General features: G+C 39.9%; 1 protein-coding gene and 1 pseudogene across 1 annotated transcript; both read left to right on the top strand.

The window, feature by feature from the left end:
* The first annotated feature begins 10118 nt into the window (after window positions 1-10118).
* On the top strand, window positions 10119-11188 carry LOC133251888 (olfactory receptor 7G2-like). The gene has a single exon (XM_061424635.1). It carries the CDS (start codon window positions 10196-10198, stop codon window positions 11186-11188), a length of 993 nt encoding a protein of 330 aa, XP_061280619.1. The 5' UTR covers window positions 10119-10195.
* A 1237-nt stretch (window positions 11189-12425) lies between these two features.
* Window positions 12426-21845, top strand: LOC133251889 (olfactory receptor 7G2-like; annotated as a pseudogene).
* Window positions 21846-23610: the final 1765 nt, after the last annotated feature.

Here is a 23610-nt window from a genome sequence, read left to right on the forward strand (position 1 = left end):
AACAAGGTCGCAAAAATTATAAAGAAAATACAGGTACAAAATTGATAACTAATACCAAAAAGCAAAAATTAAAAATCTAGAGTAGAGTTTGGAATTTCAAAAATACAATGTTAAAAAAAAGGAAGAAGAAACATAAAGAGAGAAAACAAACAAACAAAAACAATGTCGCAAAAATTATAAAGAAGATACAGGTACAAATTTGATATCAAATACCAAAAAGCAAAAATTAAAAATCTAGAGTAGAGTTTGGAATTTCAGATATACAATGTTATATAAAAGAAGAAGAGAATGAAACAGAAAAAAAAAAGTCACAGAAATTATAAAAAAAAACTGTAGGTACAAAATTGATAACATATACCAAAAAGCTAAAATTAAAAAACTAGAGTAGAGTTTGGAATTTCAAAAATACAATGTTAAAGAAAAGAAGAAGAAGAAGAAAAAAAAAACAAGATCAAAAAATTATAAAATATATATATATATGAAGTTTGCTGAAGAAGAAAAAAATAGGGTCTTTTTTTTTTTTTTTGCAAAGTAATAGGTTATAAAAGTGAAAATTAAAGGAACAATAGAGGACTTAAAATTTTTTTTAATTAAAAAAAAAAGAAAGAATGATCGTAAAAATAGTAAAAATATATCTAGGACTTTCTCTGGTTTTGTTGTATGGTGGGTTCAGTTCATTTTTGGCTAGTTCCTTGGTCCGACTTATATTTCTGAAGATCTATAGGCCCCTTCCTATGTAGTCCGTAGTAACCACGGGGTTTTAATCTATTGCCTGTAGCTTCCAAGGCGTTTCCCTCTGTTATAACTTCTTCTGTTTGCTGGTCTCTTCAGTGTCTGGCTTCCGCCCTGACACAAAGGGGACGGTGGGGGAAACTTTTTTTTTTTTTTTTTTTTAGGCTCACTTGTTCAGTCGCGCTGTGGGGAGGGAGGGAGGGATGCTGCAAACAAATAACACTGGCGTGCGCTCGCAGTGCCTCAGCCACACTGGGTCTGCCCCCGCTCACAGCGCGTGTAGCCTCCCTGCCCACACTGCTCGGGCTCTAGGTTGTTCCGCCGAGAACAATCCGAGGCCGGCCCTGGGCTGCATGCACCTCCCAGGTCCAAGCCGCTCAGGTTCAGGCACTCGGGTAGTCCTCAGAGGCGCAGACTCTGTTGGGCCTGCATTTTGTGCTCTTCCCAGGTCCGTGCAGCTCAGGTGATGAGGTGCTTGGCGAACGCCAATGCTGTGACTTATCGCCTCCCCGCCACTCAGTTATCTGGGTGTAAAACCGGCGCACCGTCTCAGGCAGGTGTTGACCGTCCAGACCCCCAAGAAGTTTTAGTTAGCAAAGAAGCCTGCTTACAGTTTTATAGATAATGTCTCTCTGGGGCTGCGATTGTCCCCTTCCGGCTCTGGCTGCCTGTTACCGGAGGGGGAAGGTCTGCAGCCGGCTATCTCTGTTCAGTCCTTTGTTCCTTGCGCGGGCCTAGCGGTGTCTTAGGTTGGGGCTGGCTTTTCGCGTGGTAGATATCCCACAGTCTGGTTTGCTAGCCCAAATTACTTCGCTCAGATAGTGCTCAGGGTATTCAGGCCAGATTCTTACTCTGAGCGATGCAGCCCGCGCCGCGCCTCCCTGCCCAGCCCCCGCTTGCTAATGACGTGTGCAGGCGTCTGCGCTGCTTCTCCGCTGGGGGAGTTACCGTAGGGCTCGCAATCTGCGAGTTTATTGTTTATTTTTTCTCCCCGTTATGTTGCCCTCTGTGCTTCCAAAGCTCGGCACAGATTCGGCAGTGAGAAGGTTTCCTGGTGTTTGGAAACTTCTCTCTTTTAAGACTCCCTTCCCAGGATGGAACTCTGTCCCTCCCTCTTTTGTCTCTTTTTTGTTTTGTCTTTTATATTTTTTCCTACCTCCTTTCGAAGAGTTGGGTTGCTTTTCTGGGTGCCTGATGTCCTCTGCCGGCATTCAGAAGTTGTTTTGTGGAATTTACTCGACGTTTAAATGCTCTTTTGATGAACTTGTGGGGGAGAAAGTGTTCCCCCCGTCCTACTCCTCCGCCACCTTGGCTCCTCCCCCCGACAGGCGCATTTTTAAAAAATTGTTTGTTTATCTTTGGCTGCGCTGGGTCTTTGCTGATGAGTGTCGGCTTTTCTCTGATTGCAGTGAACAGGGGCTACCCTCTAGTTGTGGTGCTCAGGCTTCTCACTGCAGTGGCTTCTGTTGCTGCAGAGCACAGGCTCTATGGCACACAGGCTTCAGTAGCTGCAGCACTTGGGTTCACTGTTGTGGCTTCCAAGCTGTATACCACAGGCTCAGTAGTTGTAGTGCATGGGCTTAGTTGTTCCACAGCATGTGGAATCTTCCTGGATCAGGGATCAAACCTGTGTCTCCTGCACTGGCAGGCGTATTCTTTACCACTGGACCACCAGGGAAGCCCTGCTGCTGCTGCTAAGTCACTTCAGTCGTGTCTGACTCTGTGTGACCCCATAGACGGCAGCCTACCAGGCTCCCCGGTCCCTGGGATTCTCCAGGCAAGAACACTGGAGTGGGTTGCCATTTCCTTCGATGCATGAAAGTGAAAAGTGAAAGTGAAGTTGCTCAGTCGTGTCTGACTCTTAGTGACCCCATGGACTGCAGCCTACCAGGCTCCTCCGCCCATGGGATTTTTCAGGCAAGAGTACTGGAGTGGGGTGCCATTGCCTTCTCCAAGGGAAGCCCTAGAAGGGCACATTTTTGAGTGCCATACCCAACCTTCTGAATTCAATGCTCTGATATAATTGAATCACTTTGCTGTACAGAGCAGCCTGGTGGGCTGCCATCTATGGGGTCACACAGAGTCGGACACAACTGAAGCAACTTAGCAGCAGCAGCTGTACACCTAAAACTGACACAACTTTGTAAATCGACTATATTCCAATAAAACTTTTAAAATATAAAATTAAAATTAAAAAAGTAAATTCATATAGAAAGAGTTAGAATGAAGATAAATTAACGAACAAAGGAAAATACTGAAGTTTCTAAAGAAAAATGTTTTTAAGTGAATATTGAATGGAGCACCATTCACAACTCAAGTAATGGATGAAATCTCATGTGAACTAATAGACAAAACTGCACACTAGTGCCTTTCAGTGATTTGTTTTTTATCACAATACAACTGAAAATGAAGAACTACAATTCAATTAAAGGAAAATACATTGACTCTATTGTGTAAAAATTGGAAAGATTGGTTATTAAAGTCTAAAAAGAGATTATGAAATCTGTATATACTGATCACAGTCACAATGAATCACTGAGAATAGATTAGATTTTGCTGGGTAAAATACAGACAACAAAAATTAAGAAAACATCAATGTATCTAAAGATGAAATATCTCTAATTGTTTGAATGTTACAACATCTTGTTGTTGTTGTTGTTGTTAAGTCACCCAGTCATGTCTGACTCTTTTTGACCCCATGGACTGCAGCACACCAGGCCTCCCTGTCCCTCACCGTCTCCCAAAGTTTGCCCAAGTTCATGTCCATTTCATTGGTGATGCCACCCATCCATCTCATCTTCTGATGCCCTCTTCTCCTTCTGCCCTCAATCTTTCCCAGCATTAGGGACTTTTCCAATGAGTCGGCTGTTCACATCAGATGACCAAAATATGGGAGCTTCATCTCCAGCATCAGTTCTTCTAATGAGTATTCAGAATTGATTTTTCTTAAGACTGACTAGTTTGATCTTCTTGCTGTCCAAGAGACTTTCAGGAATCTTCTCCAGCACCGCAGTTTGAAGGCGTCAATTCTTTGGCGCTCTGCCTTCTTTACCATCCAGCTCTCACAACCATATGTGGCCACTGGAAAGATCATAGCCTTGATTATACGGACCTTTGTCAACAGAGTAATGTCTTTGCTTTTCAACACCCTGTCTAGATTTGTCATAGCTTTTCCGCCAAAAAACAATTGTCTTCTGGTTTCATGGCTGCAGCCATCATCCGCAGTGATTTTAGAGCCCAGGAAGGGGAAATCTGTCACTACTTCTACCTTTTCCTCTTCTATTTGCCATGAAGTAATGCAGCTGGATGCCATGATCTTAGATTTTTAATATTTAGCTTTAAACCAGCTTTTTCACCCTCCTTCTTCACCTTCATCAAGAGGCTGTTTAGTTCCTCTTCACTTTCTGCCATTAGAGTGGTATCATCTGCATATCTTGATTCCAGCTTGTAACTCATCCAACCTGGCATTTCTCATGATGTGCTCAGTGTATAGGTTAAACAAACGGGGTGACAACAGACAGCCCTGTCTTATTCCTTTCTCAATCTTGAACCAATCAGTTGTTCCATACAGGGTTATAACTGTTGCTTCTTGACCTGCATACAGGTTTCTTAGGAGACAGATAAGATGGTCTGGTATTCCCATCTCTTTAAGAGCTTTTCACAGTTTGTTATGATACACACAGTCAAAGGCTATAGTGAAACAGAATAGATGTTTTTCTGAAATTCCCTTGCTTTCTCTATGATCCTCCAAATGTTGGCAATTTGATCTCTGATATCTTAATTGTTTATAAATATATTATTTGGCCAATATGTAAAATAGGTTTCTACACTTAAAATTGGAATCAGGCTTTCTGATTTTATAAATTAAATAGAGATGCCTTTGTATGTAACATTAATAAGGAATAGATTGGGAGTTTGGGATTAACAGGTTCACATTGCTATATTTAAAATATAATGCCTTCCCACGAAAAAATAAATAAATAAAACAAAATTCCGTGTCCACCCCCCCTCCCCCAGCAAACAATAGGAAGGAAGCCTGGAATTAATTAGGAAATGAATGTTTATATGTGAAATGCAGGTGTATATGAATGGGTGGATAGAATACATGGCGTACACTTGGCCTAAGAAGGTCAAGGATTATCCATCATGAAATTCTCTCTTGTACTGCTGTGGTCTTTAAGGATTTGTACAGCCCAGGGATCAGAATGGCACCAAAAATATTTGTCTAATGAGGAATTTGGTTATTGATCCCCAGGGGTATAGCTATGGTTAGCCGTCAGCCTGTGATATGAAACAGCCCTTGCCTTCCTAGGAAAGGCACACCTGAACCAGCTTTCAGAGGTGATCCTTCTTGACTAGGAGTTCAAGGTCTCACATGCTCTGTCTGCCCTTCCTGAGGACAGTTCGTCTGTCTCCAATATCCGAGCATCATGTCATGTCAAGCACTGTTACACACTGATGCCAGTCAGGTAAAGTCCCTTAGTTAATGATTTGGGGATTTTTTTTTTGGTAACAGGAAAAGGTGTTTTACTAAAAATTTATCTAAGGGACACAATGAGCAGAGTCCAAGCATGTAATGGTCAGAATGAAGTGTCCTATGAGATTCCAGACAACCTGTCTTTTTGTTGACAAGTTTGTACCAATGCTCACCCAGTTCTCAATCTGCTGGTCTTCTATTTCCTCTAAAAATGGAAGAAGTCTTTATATACTCTTTATTCTCCTAAGCAGAAATATGTCTTTCTCAAACCTGAAGCCTCACAAAACTTTCTGACATTTGCTTGAATGCTGTGGTGGTTGTGGGGAAGAGATTTGGTCAGTTTTTCCTTTATTTCCCTTTCTGGTTCTTCAAATACCACTGCACAGAAGTTCGTTTGCTTTATTGCTGTACTTGGGCTGCAAAGACACAAGGGATAAGTAGAGACACATGGAGCCTTAGCTGGCTGTCCTCCTAGAAAACCTGTATCTATAAAATTTGCAAGAATGTAATACATGGACAGCAAAGATAGTATAACACCTTTAAAAAAATATAACAATCCTTAAACTCCTTTGAAACTTTAAAATGGTGACATTCTGTTCCCAACTTCAGGTCTTAAATATAATGTAAGAAAATAATACACATACAAAAGGCATCCATTTTGTATCCTCTTCAGATCTTATTCCCTCCTCCTGAGAGTCAAAATCATCTTGAATGTGATAGTGTTCCCCCTTGCATTGTTTTATATTGTGCATGTGTTCACAAACATACGTAAGACAAATGTATTAACCATAACACCTATGAGTTAGGAAACAGAGAAATAAAGTATGATGTAATAATATAGTCTTAAAATCTGCCTGCAATGTGGGAGACTTGGTTTTGATCACTGGTTGGGAAGATCCCCTGGAGGAGGAAATGGCAACCCACTCCAATATTCTTGCTTTGAGAATCCCCATGGACACAGGAGCCTGAGGGGCTACAGTCCATGGGGTTTCAAAGAGTTGGCCACGACTGCATGACTGAGCACACACACAACAACATAGTGAAATACTCTCTGGTAATTAAAATTAATGAAAAGCAATTAAAAATATCAACAACAAAGAGAAGGTAAATTACACAAGAACACCAATTGTAAATGACATATACTAGGAGAAGGCAATGGCAGCCCACTCCAGTACTCTTGCCTGGAAAACCCCATGGATGGAGGAGCCTGGTAGGCTGCAGTCCATGGGGTCGCTAAGAGTCGGACATGACTGAGCGACTTCACTTTCACTTTTCACTTTCATGCATTGGAGAAGGAAATGGCAACCCACTCCAGTGTTCTTGCCTGGAGAATCCCAGGGATGGGGGAGCCTGGTGGGCTGCTGTCTATGGGGTCGCACAGAGTCGGACACGACTGAAATGACTTAGCAGCAGCAGCATGTGGTCCTAACTATATAAAACTTCAAAATGCAGTACAATGCAATTGTTCACAAAACAATAAACCTGCTTACAGTAAAAATTGTTGAAGAATAATGTATAATGTAATTCATTTAGTGGTTCTCTTAAGAAAGGAAAAGCATCAAGATTTTCTAACACATGATATGGGGACTCCATATACGTCTGTGTTATTTATTGCAATAAAACACCTAGAATGAGGACTGTGATGTGTGGGAATTTGGTACTTTTCACAAGATGGGAATGCTGCTTGTACTTATTTCTGTATTTCTTTGCTTGAATAATCCTCCAGGTTTATATTTGTTGTGGATTATTACTTGTAAGTGTTCAATATATATTTTAAACTTTCTAAAATTGTAGGCTTTGTCATTAAAAAATTTATCTTACCATTTTCATAATTGGTACTGATTTGAGTATCTGATTTATTTTATCATTTATTTCATTTTAATTTCTATCTATTTCATCATGTGTCCATGGCCAATGAACATGGATATCATCAATATTTCCTTCATATCTTTTCTATGTGATAATGATTTCTAACTAGATTTTAAGCTCATAACACATCTCTGAAATTTTCAGTTGCCATGGAACAATATTCATTCCCCCTTTCTATTGTATTCTTTTAATCTGATCACTGCTTCCTTCCTAGGAGTGTAATGAGACAGGTGCCTTTGTTCATGAAGAAAATTTTAAAATAGGATAGGTGAGTACAAAGGTCTCATATGCTGAGTATTATGCTGATGGCTCTTTATTCATTTCTCATCATTTCAATATTCCATAATATTTTATAATAGCTCCCACTAAACAAATGAGTACATTGAAGTTTCTTACACAGTTGAACAATTTTTGAATTCTCAAAGAAAGTACTGGTCCTGGATTAAGTTCATAGTATTTGAGCCTAAATAATATACCAGCTAATAAGGACTGACATAGCCACATCTGTCTCCCCCAACTGCGGAAGACTATTGTTTTATAATCCTGTAGGGTGCCTGAATATATATGTTGTTGTTCAGTCACTCAGTCGTATCCAACTCTTTGTGATCCCATGGACTGCAGCACTCCAAGCTTCCCTGTCCTTCACCATCTCCTGGAATTTGCTCATGTCCATTGAGTCAGTGATGCTATCTGACCATCTCATCCTCTGCCACCCTCCTCTCCTTTTGCCCTCAATCTTTCCCAGCATCAGGATCTTTTCCAACCAATTGACTCCATCAGATGACCAAAGTATTGGAGCTTCAGCTTCAGCATCAGAGCTTCCAATGAATATTTAGTGTTGATTTTCGTTAGGACTCACTGGTTTGATCTCCCTGCTGTCCAGGGGACTCTTAAGAGTCTTCTCCAGCACCACAGTTTGAAGGCATCAATTCTTTGGTGCTCAGCTATACAATTTTTATTTTGCCTTCACTGGGTCTTTGCTGCAGTGCTGGACTCTTTGTTGCTAGTTGTGGCATGTGGGCTTTTCCCTGTGGTGCACAAACTTTGCTTGTTGCAACAGGAGCCTCTAGAGGCGGTGGGCTCAGGAGTTATGGTGCACAGGCTTAGTTGCCGCATGGCATGATGTATCTTAGTTCCAAGACCAGGGATGGAACCCACCTTGCCTACATTAGGAGGTAGATCACTAGGGAAGTTTCAATGCCTGAATATTTTTGAAGTGTCATATATCTGTCTTATCTTGTAGTTTCCTGTCTTCTAAGGACCAAAAATTGTTGCTCTGCAGGCATGCTCAGTCTCTTCAGTTGTGTCTGACTCTTTGTGACCCTATGCACTGTAGCCCACCAGGCTCCTCTGTCCATGGGATTTCCCAGGCAAGAATATTGGAGTGGCTTGCCATTTCCTCTTCCAAGGGATCTTCCCAATCCAGAGATCAAACCCGCGTCTCCTACAGCTCCTGCTTTGGCAGGCAGATTCTTAACCACTGAGCCAACTGGGAAGCCCAAATCTTTGCTATTTTAATCTATTTTTTGAAGCTTATGCATTTAATTCTCTCTCATCTAGCTGTTTTTTTTTTTTTTTAATGATATCTCACCTATCATCTTAGGGGAAGAAATCCCCCTAGGATGAAACACAGAATGTGATATTTGTCCAGCTTCTGTTAGAATTAATTGCTAATGCAGATGAGTTGCATATCATGAAGGAATCTACATGACATTTTCTTTTTTAAAGTGAAAATTGACACAATAAAACATCAAACTCAAACATAATCAACATCTTTTCTAAAAGTATTCTATTTTGTTACTATTGTAAATGAATCTTACTTTTGACATTTATAAACTACCAAAAATAAAGATCTGGTTTTATGAAAAGGTCAAGTAAAAAATTGTTATGGGTGAGGATATATGTCATTTCTAGTCTTTGCTCAGGTGCAGAGCATATATCTGTATAGATGCCGTGACCTGTTACACAATACTTCATGGGTAGAGACAAACATATATTATAGGCAGGAGAAAAGATCTGGCATGTTTTCAAGATGAAAATATTAAACTGTTAAAGGGAAATTATAAAATCTGAGTGTTGGTTTGGGAATGCTAATTCTATACTATCCAGAATCAACTCAGTGGTGAGAAGATCTGAGCTCAGACTTAATATTTTCTATCCACTGTGTATTTCATAACCTTGATATAACCTCATCTTACCTAAGTGTTCGCATGGATGAATAGAGATATATTATAACTCAGATATGATAAATTTAACTTAGATCTGATAACCCATCTATAATCTGATAAGCCCCTCAAGTCATTTTGAGGTATGTTAAGTTCGGGGCACCACACTCCACAAGACAGATTAGATATATGCATTCTCATCTTTCTGCGTGTTTGAGGCAAGAAATGATTCTGAAGGAAATGTCACATTTTATTCTTTATTTCAGTCTCAGCATTTGGCACAAGGTGTGAAAAAGTGTTCAGTTCAGTTCAGTTCAGTTCAGTCACTCAGTAGTGTCCGACTCTTTGCGAACCCATGAATCACAGCACACCAGGCCTCCCTGTCCATCACCAACTCCTGGAGTTCACTCAGACTTACGTCCATCGAGTCGGTGATGCCATCCAGCCATCTCATCCTCTGTCGTCCCCTTCTCCTCCTTCCCCCAATCCCTCCCAGCATCAGAGTCTTTTCCAATGAGTCAACTCTTCGCATGAAGTGGCCAAAGTACTGGAGTTTCAGCCTTAGCATCATTCCTTCCAAAGAAATCCCAGGGCTGTTGGTGATCAATAAAAATAAAAATCAACAAAGTGTGAAATGTGATGATGGAGGGGAAAATTAGCAAAGGGAAATATTTAAATGATCTCTTGGATTTACAATATACATAGAATTTTATTTCTTTATGTTCAAATTTAAGCACTGTTTTTTCAAACTTTATCATATATCAAATTCATCTGGTGGGTTTGTTGAAACTTGAATTTCTGGCCCTTGCCCCTAGAGTTTATCAGCAGTAAACCTACAGTGATACCAAGAATTTGCAGTTCTAATCAGTTCCCAAGGGCTGCTGCTGCTCACCTGGGGACCCTTCATTTTATTTTATTTTCACTCCATTTTTCCTTCAGATTCATCAACAATATGGAAACCAGAAATCAAACAGATGTTTCCAATTTTTATCTCCTGGGATTGACAGATGATCCAGAACTACAGCTCCACATCTTCTTCCTGTTTCTGTCCATGTACCTGATCACTCTCCTGGGAAACCTGCTCATCATCCTGGCTGTCAGCTGTGACCCCCACATCCACACGCCCATGTACTTCTTCCTCTCCAACCTGTCCTTTACTGACATCTGCATGAGCACAGCCACGATCCCCAAAATGCTGGTCAACATCCAAGCACAAAATCAGAGCATCACATATTCAGGCTGCCTCACCCAGATGTACTTCGTTATGGTTTTTGCCTTTCTGGAAAATTTTCTCCTTACTGTCATGGCTTATGACCGTTATGTGGCCATTTGTCACCCTTTAAGATACTCAATTATCATGAACCCACAAACCTGTGGCCTGCTGATTGTATTCTCACTGTTGCTAAGCATTCTGAATGCTCTGCTCCTCAGTCTGACAGCATTGCGGCTGTCCTTTTGTAAGAACCTGGAAATCCCTCACTTTTTCTGTGAACTTGCTCAGGTTGTCAAGCTAACATGTTCTGATACCCACATCAATGACCTTTTGTTATATTTGGTGGGTAGCATATTTGGTGTCGTTCCCCTCTCTGGCATCATTTTCTCTTATACTCAAATTGTCTCCTCTGTTTTGAGAATGCCATCAGCGGGTGCAAAGCTGAAAGCTTTTTCCACCTGTGGGTCTCACTTGTCAGTTGTTTCCTTATTCTATGGGACAGGTTTTGGAGTTTATATAAGTTCTATCCTGACTGGCTCATCCAGGAAGACTGCAGTGGCTTCAGTTATGTACATTGTGGTTTCTCAGATGATGAACCCTTTTATCTACAGCCTGAGAAACAGGGACATGAAGGGAGCCTTGAGAAAACTCATCAATGGGACATCTTCTTTTCTGTGGTTGTGCCATCTACCTTGGCCTTGTGTTTATAGAACGAGGCAAAATAATAGTTAATAGATATATGTAGAATATTCCATTTGTAAGTGGCAGAATATACATTTTTTTCAAGTGTGCATGGACATTCTGTAGCATAGATCATATGTGGATCATTGATATCCAACAAAAGAGGCAAGAATATGTAATGGGTAATTGACTATATGTATATAAATGAGTTATATATAAATAATACATATAAGAAAACTCCTGCAATAAAGGAGACCCGGGTTCAATCCCTGGGTCAGGAAGATCCCCTGGAGAAGGAAATGGCAACCCACTCCAGTATTCTTGCCTGGGAAATCCCATGAACAGAGGCACATGGTGAGCTACAGTGCATGGGGTCACAAAGAGTCAGACACAACTGAGAGACTAACAATTTCACACTTTCATGTATATATATTGCATGTGTATATATATATATATATATATATATATATATATGCAATATTACTCAGCCATAGACAGGAATGAAATATTGCCCTTTGCTACAGCATGAATGGACTTGGGGGTTACTATGATAGTGAAATTAGTCACAGAGAGAAAGACAAATAAAGTATGCTATCACTTACATGTGAAATCTAAAAAATAAAATGCATGAGTGGATGTAACAAAATTAAACAGACTCACAGATATTGAGAACCACCCAGTTGTTACTAGTGGGAAGAAGAAGGTAGGAGAGGCAAGAAATTGGCAAGGGCTTAAAAGGTACAAACTACTATGTATAAAATAAATTAGCTACAGGGATGTATTGTATTGTAAATGTAGCCAATATTTGATAATTCACTTCATTGTACAGCAGAAACCAACACAACACATACCCCCATAAAATATATAATAACTTTAAATGCAGATTAATTTATAAAAATTTTGAATGACTACATTGTACATCTGAAACTAATCTAATAATGTAAATCATTTACACCTCAGAAAAGATAAATAAACACTAGGGGTGCAATGTACAACATGATGACGTACGATATATAGGAAAGTAGTTAATCTTGAAAGTAAGAAAATGTATTTTCCTTCTTTTTTCTGTCTTTTTATTGTATCTCTTGATTATGACTGTTAGCTGAACTTGTTGTGATAATCACTTCATAATATATGTAAATCAAATTATCTGCTGTATACCTCAAACTTATGCAATGATGTGTGTTAATTATTTCTCAATAAACTAAGAAAAAGGAAATATACAATGAAATTATTGTGGCAAAATTGGAAAAGGTGGATATGAACTCTGAAAAGGAATTAACTACCTATGTTGATTGAAACAAAGCTGTCCAAACAGAAGTGGAAAGAAGTAGATGGTGTGCAGCTACCTTGCCTCAGAGGGTCAGACATTGGCCATCATGAACTCATCCATTCTAGAGTCTTGATCTGGAAGGTCCAGGGATCAGCATGACACTAAAATAGCTTGTCTAATGAGGAGCTTTAGTTATTGATCCCCAGGGATGCAGAGATTGCAAGAGTCTCCCTGTGACCACCTCACTCAACGGTCCTTGCTCAGTAAGGAAGCAGGACACGTGAACCTCCTTCCAGAGATGATCTTTCTTGACCTGGAGCCCGTTGCCTCAATCAGTTTGTCTGGTCCTTCTAAGGACAGATCTGCCTTCAAGATCCACGGGAGATATATCAAGCACCATACTTCAGTGATGTCAGCCAGGTAACACAAAGTCTCTTTGATATTGTTACACTATAATTTCTTACAGTTGAAGCAGTGAGGAGAGACATAAGATTAAAACCAAGACCCTCGTGACCCCCAACAAACTCTGACTCTGTTTTTGACATGTTCACATATATGTTTGTATGAATTCTCACCAAGGACTTTTTCCACTGGGATCATACACTCTCTCTATAATGGCAGGACCCATTTTTCTCCTGAGTAGAAATCCTCCCCCTCACAAACATGGGTGCTATAAAATGTTCAGATGTTTACTTTAAATCTTGTGCTGGTGGTGAAGGGGTCTGTACAATGTATTAGTTTGCTGTGCTGTGTGCTTAGTCACTTAGTCATGTCTGACTCTTTGTGACCCCATGGACTGCAGCCCACCAGGCTCCTCTGTCTATGGGAATTCTCCAGGCAAGAATACTGGAGTGGGTTGCCACGCCCTTCTCCAGGGGGTCTTCCCACTCCAGGGACTGAACCCAGGTCTCCCAGGCATTCTTTACCATCTGAGCCCCCAGGAAGCTAGTGCTGCCATAGCAGAGTAGCACAGACTGGGTGGCTTAATAACAAAGTTATTGTCACAGTTCTGGAGATTGGAAGCCTAGATGAAGGTGTCAGCAAGACTGGTTTCTTTTGAGGCCATTTTTCTTGGCTTGTAGCTGGCCATATTCTCTTCATGTGGTCTTTCCTCTGTATGCATGTATGCAAATCTCTCTTTGGATTAAGGTTCACCTTAATGATTCCATTTTAACCAAATTACCTCTTCAAAGATCTTATCTCAAATACAGTCATATTCTAAATATTAGGGTATCAGTATATGAATGAAATTAAATTAAAATACACTTGCTTCTTGGAGGGAAAGCTATGACAAACCTAGACAGCATAATAAAAAGCAAAGACATCACTTTGCTGACAAAATTCCACATAGTCAAACCTATGGTCTTTCCAGTAGTCTTGTACAGATGTGAAACTTGGATTATAAAGAAGGCTGAGTATGGAAAGATTGAAGCTTTTGATTTGTGGTGCTGGAGAAGACTCTTGAGAGACCTTTGGACTGCAAGGAGATCAAACCAGTGTATCCTAAAGGAAATCAACCCTGAGTACTCCTTGGAAGGATGGATGCTGAAGCTCCAACACTTTGGCCACCTGATACAAACAGTCAACTCATTGGAAAAGACCCTGATGCTAGAAAAGCTCAGTTCAGTCATTCATGTCAGACTCTTTGCGACCCTGTATACTGCAGCACATCAGGCTTCCCTGTCCATCACCAACTCCTGGAGCTTGCTCAAACTCATGTCCATTGAGTCGGTGATGTCATCCAACCATCTCATCCTCTATCATCTCCTTCTTGTCCTGCCTTCAACCTTTCCCAGCATCAGGGTCTTTTCTAATGAGTCATTGATTCTTTGCATCAGGTGGCCAAAGTACTGGAGCTTCAATTTTCAGCATCAGTCCTTCCAATGAATATTAAGGGTTGATTTCCTTTAGAACTGACTGGCTTGATCTCCCTGCAGTCCAAGGGACTCTCAAGAGTCTTCTCCAACACCACAGTTCAAAAGCGTCAATTCTTCAGTGCTCAGCTTTCTTTATGGTACAACTCTCACATCTATACATGACTAGTGGAAAAAGCATAGTTTAGACTATACAGACCTCTGTCAGCAGAGTAATGTCTCTGCTTTTTAATATGCTGTCTAGGTTGGTCATAGCTTTTCTTCCAAGGAGTAAACATCTTTAAATTTCATGGCTGAAGTCACCATTTGCAGTGATTTTGGAGCCCAAGAAAATAAAGTCTGTCACTGTTTCTGAGGAGGTCTTACAAATAGCTGAGAAAAGAAGAGAAGCTAAAGGCAAAGGAGAAAAGGAAAGGTATACCCATTTTAATGCAGATTTCCAAAGAATAGCAAGGAGAGATAAGAAAGCCTTCCTCAATGATCAGTGCAAAGAAATAGAGGAAAACAATAGGATGGGAGATCTCTTCAAGAAAATTAGAGATACAAAGGGAACATTTCATGCAAAGATGGACACAATAAAGGAAGAAACAGTGTGGGACTAACAGAAACAGAAGCTATTAAGAAGAGGTGGCAAGAATACACAGAAGAACTATACAAAAAAGATCTTCATGACCCAGAAACCACAATGGTGTGATCACTCATCTAGAGCCAGACATCCTGGAATGCAAAGTCATAGGAAGCATCACTACAAACAAAGCTACTGGAGGTGATGGAATTCCAGTTGAGCTATGTCAAATCCTGAAAGATGATGCTGTTAAAGTGCTGCAATCAATATGCCAGCAAATCTGGAAAACTCAGCAGTGGTCACAGGACTGGAAAAAGCTGGTTTTCATTCCAATCCCAAAGAAAGGCAATGCCAAGAATGTTCAAACTACCTCACAATTGCACTCATCTCACACACTAGCAAAGTAATGCTCAAAATTCTCCAAGTGAGTCTTGGAGAGTGACTAAGTGAGTCTTCAACAGTATGTGAACCATGAACTTCCAGATGTTTAAGCTGTATTTAGAAAAGGCAGTGGAACCAGAGATCAAATTGTCAACATCTGTTGTATCATCAAAAAATCAAGAAAGCTCCAGAAAAAAACAGATACTTCTGCTTTATTGACTATGCCAAAGCCTTTGACTGTGTGAATCACCACAAACTGTGGAAAATTCTGAAAGACATGGGAATACCAGACCTCCTTACCTGCCTTCTGAGAAATCTGTATGCAGGTCAAGAAGCAACAGTTAAAACTGGACATGGAACAACAGACTGGCTGCAAATAGGGCAAGAAGTATGTCAAGGCTGTATACTGTCACCCTGCTTATTTAACTTATATGCAGAGTACATCATGCAAAATGCCAGGCTGGTTGAAGCACAAGCTGGAATCAAGATTGCCTGGAGAAATAACAATAATCTCAGACACGCAGATGGCAGAAAGTGAAGAAGAACTAAAGAGTCTCTTGATGAAAGTGAAAGAGGAGAGTGAAAAAGCTGGCTTAAAACTCAATATTCAAAAAAGGAAGATCATGGCATCCTGTCCCATCACTTCATGGCAAATAGATGGGGAAACAATGGAAACAGTGAGAGACGTTATTTTGGGGGGCTCACAAATCACTGCAGATGGTGACTGCAGCCATGAAATTAAAAGATGCTTGCTCTTTGGAAGAAAAGCTATGACAAACATAGATAGCATGTTAAAAAACAGAGACATTTGGATCGCAGCGAGTTGCCAGTCCAGGTTCGATGCGCGATACTGGATGCTTGGGGCTAGTGCACTGGGACGACCCAGAGGGATGGTATGGGGAGGGAGGAGGGAGGAGGGTTCAGGATGGGGAACACATGTATACCTGTGGCGGATTCATTTTGATATTTGGCAAAACTAATACAATTATGTAAAGTTTAAAAATAAAATAAAATTAAAAAGAAAAAAAAAAAACAGAGACATTACTTTGCCAACAAAGGTCCATCTAGTCAAAGCTATGGTTTTTCCAGTAGTCATGTATGGATGTGAGAGTTGGATTATAAAGAAAGCTGAGCAACAAATAATTGACACTTTTGAACTGTAGTGTTGGAGAAGACTCTTGAGAGTCCCTTGGACTGCAAGGAGATCCAACTACTCAATCCTAAAGGAATTCAGTCCTGAATATTCATTGGAAAGACTGATGCTGAAGCTGAATCTCCAATGCTTTGGCCACTTGATGTGAAGAACTGACTCATTGGAAAAGACCCTGATGCTGGGAACGACTGAAGGCAGGACAACAACGGGATGACAGAGGATGGGATGGTTGGATGGCATCACTGACTCAATGGACTTGAGTTTGAGAAGTCTCCAGGAGTTGGTGATGGATAGGGAAGCCTGGTGTGCTGTAGTCCATGTGGTTGCAATGAGTTGGACATGATTTGAGTGACTGAACTGAAGTGAACTGAACTGTTTCCATTATTTCGCCATCTATTTGCCATGAAGTTATGGGACTGGATGCCATGATCTTCCTTTTTTGAATGCTGAGTTTTAAGCCAGGTTTTTCACTCTCCTCTTTCACTTTCATCAAAAGGCTCTTTAGTTCCGTTTCTCTTCCTGCCATAAGGGTGGTGTCATCTGCATAACTGAGGTTATTGATACTTCTCCCAGCAAACTTGATTTCAGCTTGTGTTTCATCCAGCCCAGCATTTCTCATGATATATTCTGCATGAAAATTACATAAGCAGGGTGACAATATACAGTCTTGATGTACTCCTTTTCCAATTTGGAACCAGTTTGTTGTTCCATGTCCGGTTCTAACTGTTGCTTCTTGACCTGCATACAGATTTCTCAAGAGGAAACATTCCCATTACTCAATGAGGATACTAGGTTACTCATTTAGTTGGACAAGTTTCTGTTTTCATAAAACAAGTAGTAGAGTCTGAGTCCATTAATTAACTCCATTAATTAATTAACTCCATTAATTAATTAACTCCACTAATTTCAGAGTTCTGAGTCTAAGTACTCTTCCAAGCAATAAGGGCTGTCAAGACCACATTTGTCTGCCTCCCCAACCCCCGTGGCCCCCCACCCCCAGAGACTGAGAGGCCTTCCCTGGTGACTCAGATTCTGCCTGCAGTGTAGGAGAACCTGGGCTCTCAAGATCCCTGAAGAAAGTATATGGCTATCCACTCAGTATTCTTGCCTGGAGAACTCCATGGACTGAGAAGCCTGGAGGGCTACAGTCCATGGGGTCACAAAGAGTCAGACATGACTAAGCAACTAACAATAACTAACTAACTAGGAGAGGGAGAACCTCTGCTTACAGGGACACTCCTTCTAGGATGTTTGACATTTAGCGTTATCTTGTAGTATTCTTGTTATCTTCTAAATACTAGCAAATTATTGCTATTTTCATCTGGTTGTTTTAGGAGCCTATGTATTCAGTTTTTTCCTTTCACTCATACTCAGCTTTAAAAAAAAAAAAATCATATGCCAGTTACCAGCTTAAGGGATGAACTTCCTTCATAATTTTATTCATAATTATGAATAAATAAACAGAATTTGTAATTTTATTCTTATATTTCTTTTTGTTTGAAGTTGTATAATAATTAAGAAGAAATGCAGCAATGTCTTCTTCATTTTAGGGGCTTTGTAGGTGGTGCAGTGATAAAGAATCTGCCTTTCAACACAGGAGATGCTGGAAATGTGGATTTGATCCCTGGGTTGGGAAGATCCCCTGGAGAAGGGAATGTCTACCCACTCAGTAGTCTTGCCTGGAGAATTCCATGGAGAGAAGAGCCTGGCGGGCTACAGTTCATGAGGTCTCGAGGGATCAGACATGACTGAGCACACACATTTCTTTTTGGTTTAATATAAATTTATTTATTTTAATTGGAGGTTAATTACTTTATAATATTGTATTGGTTTTGCCATACATCAACATGAATCTGCCACAGGTATACACGTGTTCCCCATCCCGAACCCCCCCTCCCGCCTCCCTCCGTGTATCCTCCCTCTGGGTCATCTCAGTGCACCAGCCCCAAGCATCCAGTATCATGCATCAAACCTGGACTGGCAACTCGTTTCATATATGATATTATACATGTTTCAATGTTATTCTCCCAAATCATCCCACCCTCTCCCTCTCCCACAGAGTCCAAAAGACTGTTCTATACATCTGTGTCTCTTTTGCTGTCTCACATACAGGGTTATCGTTACCATCTTTCTAAATTCCATATATATGTGTTAGTATACTGTATTGGTGTTTTTCTTTCTGGCTTACTTCACTCTGTATAATAGGCTCCAGTTTCATCCACCTCATTAGAACTGATTCAAATGTATTCTTTTTTAATATCTGAGTAATACTCCATTGTGTATATGTACCACAGCTTTCTTATCCATTCATCTGCTGATGGACATCTAGGTTGCTTCCATGTCCTGGCTATTATAAACAGTGCTGTGGTGAATATTGGGGTACATGTGTCTCTTTCAATTCTGGTTTCCTTGGTGTGTATGCCAAGCAGTGGGATTTCTAGGTCATAAGGCAGTTCTATTCCAGTTTTTTAAGGAATCTCCACACTGTTCTCCATAGTGGCTGTACTAGTTTGCATTCCCACCAACAGTGTAAGAGGGTTCCCTTTTTTCCACACCCTCTCCAGCATTTATTGCTGTAGACTTTTGGATCCAGCCATTCTGACTGGCATGAAATGATACCTCATTGTGATTTTGATTTGCATTTCTCTGATAATGAGTGATGTTGAGCATCTTTTCATGTGTTTGTTAGCCATCTGTATGTCATCTTTGGAGAAATGTCTATTTAGTTCTTTGGCCCAGAAGAAGTAAAACTCTCACTGTTTGCAGATGACATGATCCTCTACATAGAGAACCCTAAAGACTCCACCAGAAAATTACTAGAGCTAATCAATGAATATAGTAAAGTTGTACAATATAAATAAACACACAGAAATCCCTTGCATTCCTATACACTAATAATGAGAAAATAGGAAGAGAAATTAAGGAAACAATTCCATTCACCATTGCAACAAAAAGAATAAAATACTTAGGAATATATCTACCTAAAGAAACTAAAGATCTATATATAGAAAACTATAAAACACTGGTGAAAGAAATCAAAGAGGACAATAATAGATGGAGAAATATACCATGTTCTTGGATTGGAAGAATCAATATAGTGAAAATGAGTATACTACCCAAAGCAATTTATAGATTCAAAGCAATCCCTATCAAGCTACCAACGGTATTCTTCACAGAGCTAGAACAAATAATTTCACAATTTGTATGGAAACACAAAAAACCTCAAATAGCCAAAGCAATCTTGAGAAAGAAGAATGGAACTGGAGGAATCAACATGCCTGACTTCAGGCTCTACTACAAAGCCAGAGTCATCAAGACAGACAGTATGGTACTGGCACAAAGACAGAAATATAGATCAATGGAACAAAATAGAAAGTCCAGAGATAAATCCACGCACCTATGGACACCTTATCTTTGACAAAGGAGGCAAGAATATACAATGGATTAAAGACAATCTCTTTAACAAGTGGTGCTGGGAAAGCTGGGCAACTTGTAGAAGAATGAAACTAGAACACTTTCGAACACCATACACAAAAATAAACTCAAAATGGATTAAAGATCTAAATGGAAGACCAGAAAATATAAAACTCCTAGAGGAGAACATAGGCAAAACACTCTCCGACATACATCACAGCAAGATCCTCTATGAACCACCTCCCAGAATATTGGAAATAAAAGCAAAAATAAACAAATGGGACCTAATTAAACTTAAAAGCTGCTGCACATCAAAGGAAACTATAAGCAAGGTGAAAAGACAGCCTTCAGAATGGGAGAAAATAATAGCAAATGAAGCAACTGACAAACAACTACTCTCAAAAATATACAAGCAACTCCTACAGCTCAATTCCAGAAAAATAAATGACCCAATCAAAAATTGGGCCAAAGAACTAAATAGACATTTCTCCAAAGAAGACATACAGATGGCTAACAAACACATTTCTTTATTTTACTCTCAGCACTTGCCACAGTGTGTGAGGTTATCAGTGCTTAACAAAATATTTTGGCTAATAAAGTAAGTGGAGGGAGAAATAGGCAGAAGAGAAGATTCAATTATTTTCTTGGGTTCATTATATAGATGAGTGTTTTTCTAGAGAAGTGGGTTTCAAAATTCATTGTTTGGCAGAATCATCTAGAGACCTTATTAAAAATGTTAATTGTTAGTCCTTATTTCTAGTGTTTGTCATCAGGGAATCAGGAACAGGGCCCAAGAATGGTTATTTTGAAAAAGTTCCAAAGTAATTTTAATGCTGCAGCTAGCCCATAGATTATAAATTTTATTGTTTCTCCACCTGATATTTTCCATCCGATTTCTTCATAACAAGGAATCAGGAAATCAAACAGAAGTTTCAGATTTCCTTCTCCTGGAAATGGCAGAAGATCCTGAACTCCAGCTTATCCTCTTCACTGTTCCTGTCCATATACATGGTCACTGTTCTTGGAAACCTGCTTGGCATCCTGGCTGTCATCTCTGATTCCCACCTCTGCACACCCATGTATTACTTTCTTTCAAATCTTTCCTTTGCTGACATCTGTTTAAACATAACCACCATCCCAAAGATGCTTGTCAATAAGTAAGCACAGAATGAGAGCACCACTTCTGCAAGCTGCCTCACCCAAATGGCTTTTTTCCTGTTTTTGACCTGTTGGGAGAATTTTCTTCTTGCTATTATGGCCTATGATTGCTATGTGATCATTTATCAACCCCTAAGGCACATGTCTGGGCTTCCCACATGGCTCCGTAGTAAAGCATCTGCCTGCCAATACAGGGGACATAAGAGACTCAAGTTCAACCCTTGAGTCAGGAAGACCCCCTGGAGGAGGGCATGACAACCCACTCCAGTATTCTTGCCTGGAGAATTTCATGGACAGATAAGCCTGGCAGGATATAGTCCATGGGGTTGCATGTAGTCAAACATGACTGAAGTGACTTAGCACACATGCATGCAGAAGGGACATAGTTATCACGAGCCCTCCTTTCTGTGTTCTGCTGATTCTATTCCTTCTGTTCTTTAGCATTATGAATGCCCTGCTCCACAGTCCAATGGCACTGAGGCTGTCCTTCGGCAGAGACCTGGAAATTCTTCACTCATTCTGTGAGTTTCCTCAGGTCATCAAGCTGGCCTGTTCTGATACCCTCATCAACAACATTCTAATACATTTCATGGGTAGCTTATTTGGGGTGTTTCTGTCTCTGGGACCATTTTCTCGTATACTCTAATTGTCTCCTCTGTTTTGAGAATGTCATCAATGAATAGAAAGTATAAAGCCTTTTCCACTTGTGGGTCTCATCTGTTGGTTGTTTCCTTGTTCTGTTGAACAGCTCATGGGGTTTACATTAGTTCTGCAGTTACTGGCTCGCCAAGAAAAATTGCAGTAGTCTCACTGAGCTACATTGTGGTCCTTAAATGATGAACCCATTTATTTACATCATTTATTTACAGCCTGAGAAACAGGGACACGAAGGAATCCTTGAGGAAACTCATTGATATGTTGCCTTTTTTTGTTCTGTGATTACATTGTCTTTGGGTGGGGGTGCGGGCTTGGTTTTCTCAAGTCAAAATGATAGACACCCTAGATGAACCAGAATACTTGATTCTTCCATTGTACAATTCCTCCAAAATGACTAGATAGAGTCATATTTAAACTATTGCAACTCGGACTCAGAGCCCAACTTTGCTTTTAGTCTAGCTCTGGGATGTTTGTCACAACATTTCAATTCTCCATACTCTATTTCTTTGCTCATGTTCTATAGAAGCAGTATGACCCAGGAGTTCTAGTTTGAGTGACTTTTGTTTGTGATGACTCTCAGAAAAGGAAAGTTGTAGGAGGTGGATGAGGCAGGGGGCTGGGGTGGGGGTTGAGGGAGGAATGAAGGAAGCTGTGGTCCTGAATTGAGACTAGCTTCTGTCTGACTATGGAAAGGGCCATGACAATCATACCTTAGAATTATCCCTCCCATGAGGCAAGGGAAATGAGCTCACATCACACATCACATCACAGTCACTGGTGAATAGCATCCTTCTGAGGCACCATTAGCATCCACTATAATCAGTTTCAATATCTATAAAATTGTCATCATCCTTGGTGGTTGAGGTGATTGTGAGATATCTGAAATTTATCAGTGAGGAGACTTTAGTTGTAATAAGAAAAAGGAAACTTTTGTCTAATATGATTAAACAATAAAGAAAGTTATCTTTCATGACAAAGACTTCAGAGATCATCAGGAACAAGAGCTAAGTATTCATCCACTCCTGCATGAGATGCCCTTATCCTCAGATTGTTCTCCACAAAGATGGTGACAGTAAATTAAAATGTTAGACTTGGACATGAAGCCCAAAGATAGAAAACTGACTTTCCTTCCCTGAGCCAGTTTTTAATAGATCTTTCTATGAGTCTGCCAGAACATCTCTGTAGTGAGTTTGAATAGTAGCTCCCAAAACAATATGTCCACTTCCTATTCTTCCTATCTTGTGAATCTTACTTTATATGACAACAGGGTGAATGTTACTTATTTGGAAAAAGAGTCTTTTCAGTGAAAGAGTTTATCCAAGATTATCTGGATAGCCTTTAAATGTAGTCACAGATATCCTTATTAGAGAGACAGAAGTAGAAAAGACACAGGAAAAAAGGAAGGGGAAAATATCTCAATATCAATGAATCAGACTTAACTTGTGGGTGAGTTAATCTTGATTTAATTATATTTGATAAAAATGAAGGTAAGTTTAGAGAAGCAGAGATGTTTCAATGGATACCAAATTCTAATTCTTTACTGAAGTCAGTAGTCACTAAGACTCACTTCTCAGATAATTCCTTTCTGTTATGTTACATTGTGCAAACTTTAAGTAAATTATTAAAAGAATACTCTAAGTTTATTTCTGAAGCTTAAGCCAATAATGTATCCTTGGATGAAGATCAGATGCCCCATGGTCTACAACCAAGAGATTAACACCCAGGCTGTGGTCATTTAAATTTAAATACTCCCTTAGGCTGGGGACAGTTAAACCATGCTGGGGGTAATCAGTCTAATAACAGTAGGAAATTGGGCTAGATGCCTTATGGGCAATGCCAATATATAGCTTCCCTTAAAGGTAAGGATTGGTATAGAACAGGTAAATTCAGATGATCTCGAATATACTGGGCTGCTTCTAAAGACAATTCTTGACCAAAATTCTTACTTATGACCTCATTAATATTGCTAGCTATCTTATTTTTATATTGCCCATTTTT

This window comes from Bos javanicus, chromosome 7, assembly GCF_032452875.1.
Source record: "Bos javanicus breed banteng chromosome 7, ARS-OSU_banteng_1.0, whole genome shotgun sequence".
Taxonomy (NCBI): domain Eukaryota; kingdom Metazoa; phylum Chordata; class Mammalia; order Artiodactyla; family Bovidae; genus Bos; species Bos javanicus.

What these genes read in the sequence shown, in the direction of transcription:
- LOC133251888 (XM_061424635.1), top strand. Translation starts at nt 10,196, where the DNA reads ATGGAAACCAGAAATCAAACAGATGTTTCCAATTTTTATCTCCTGGGA.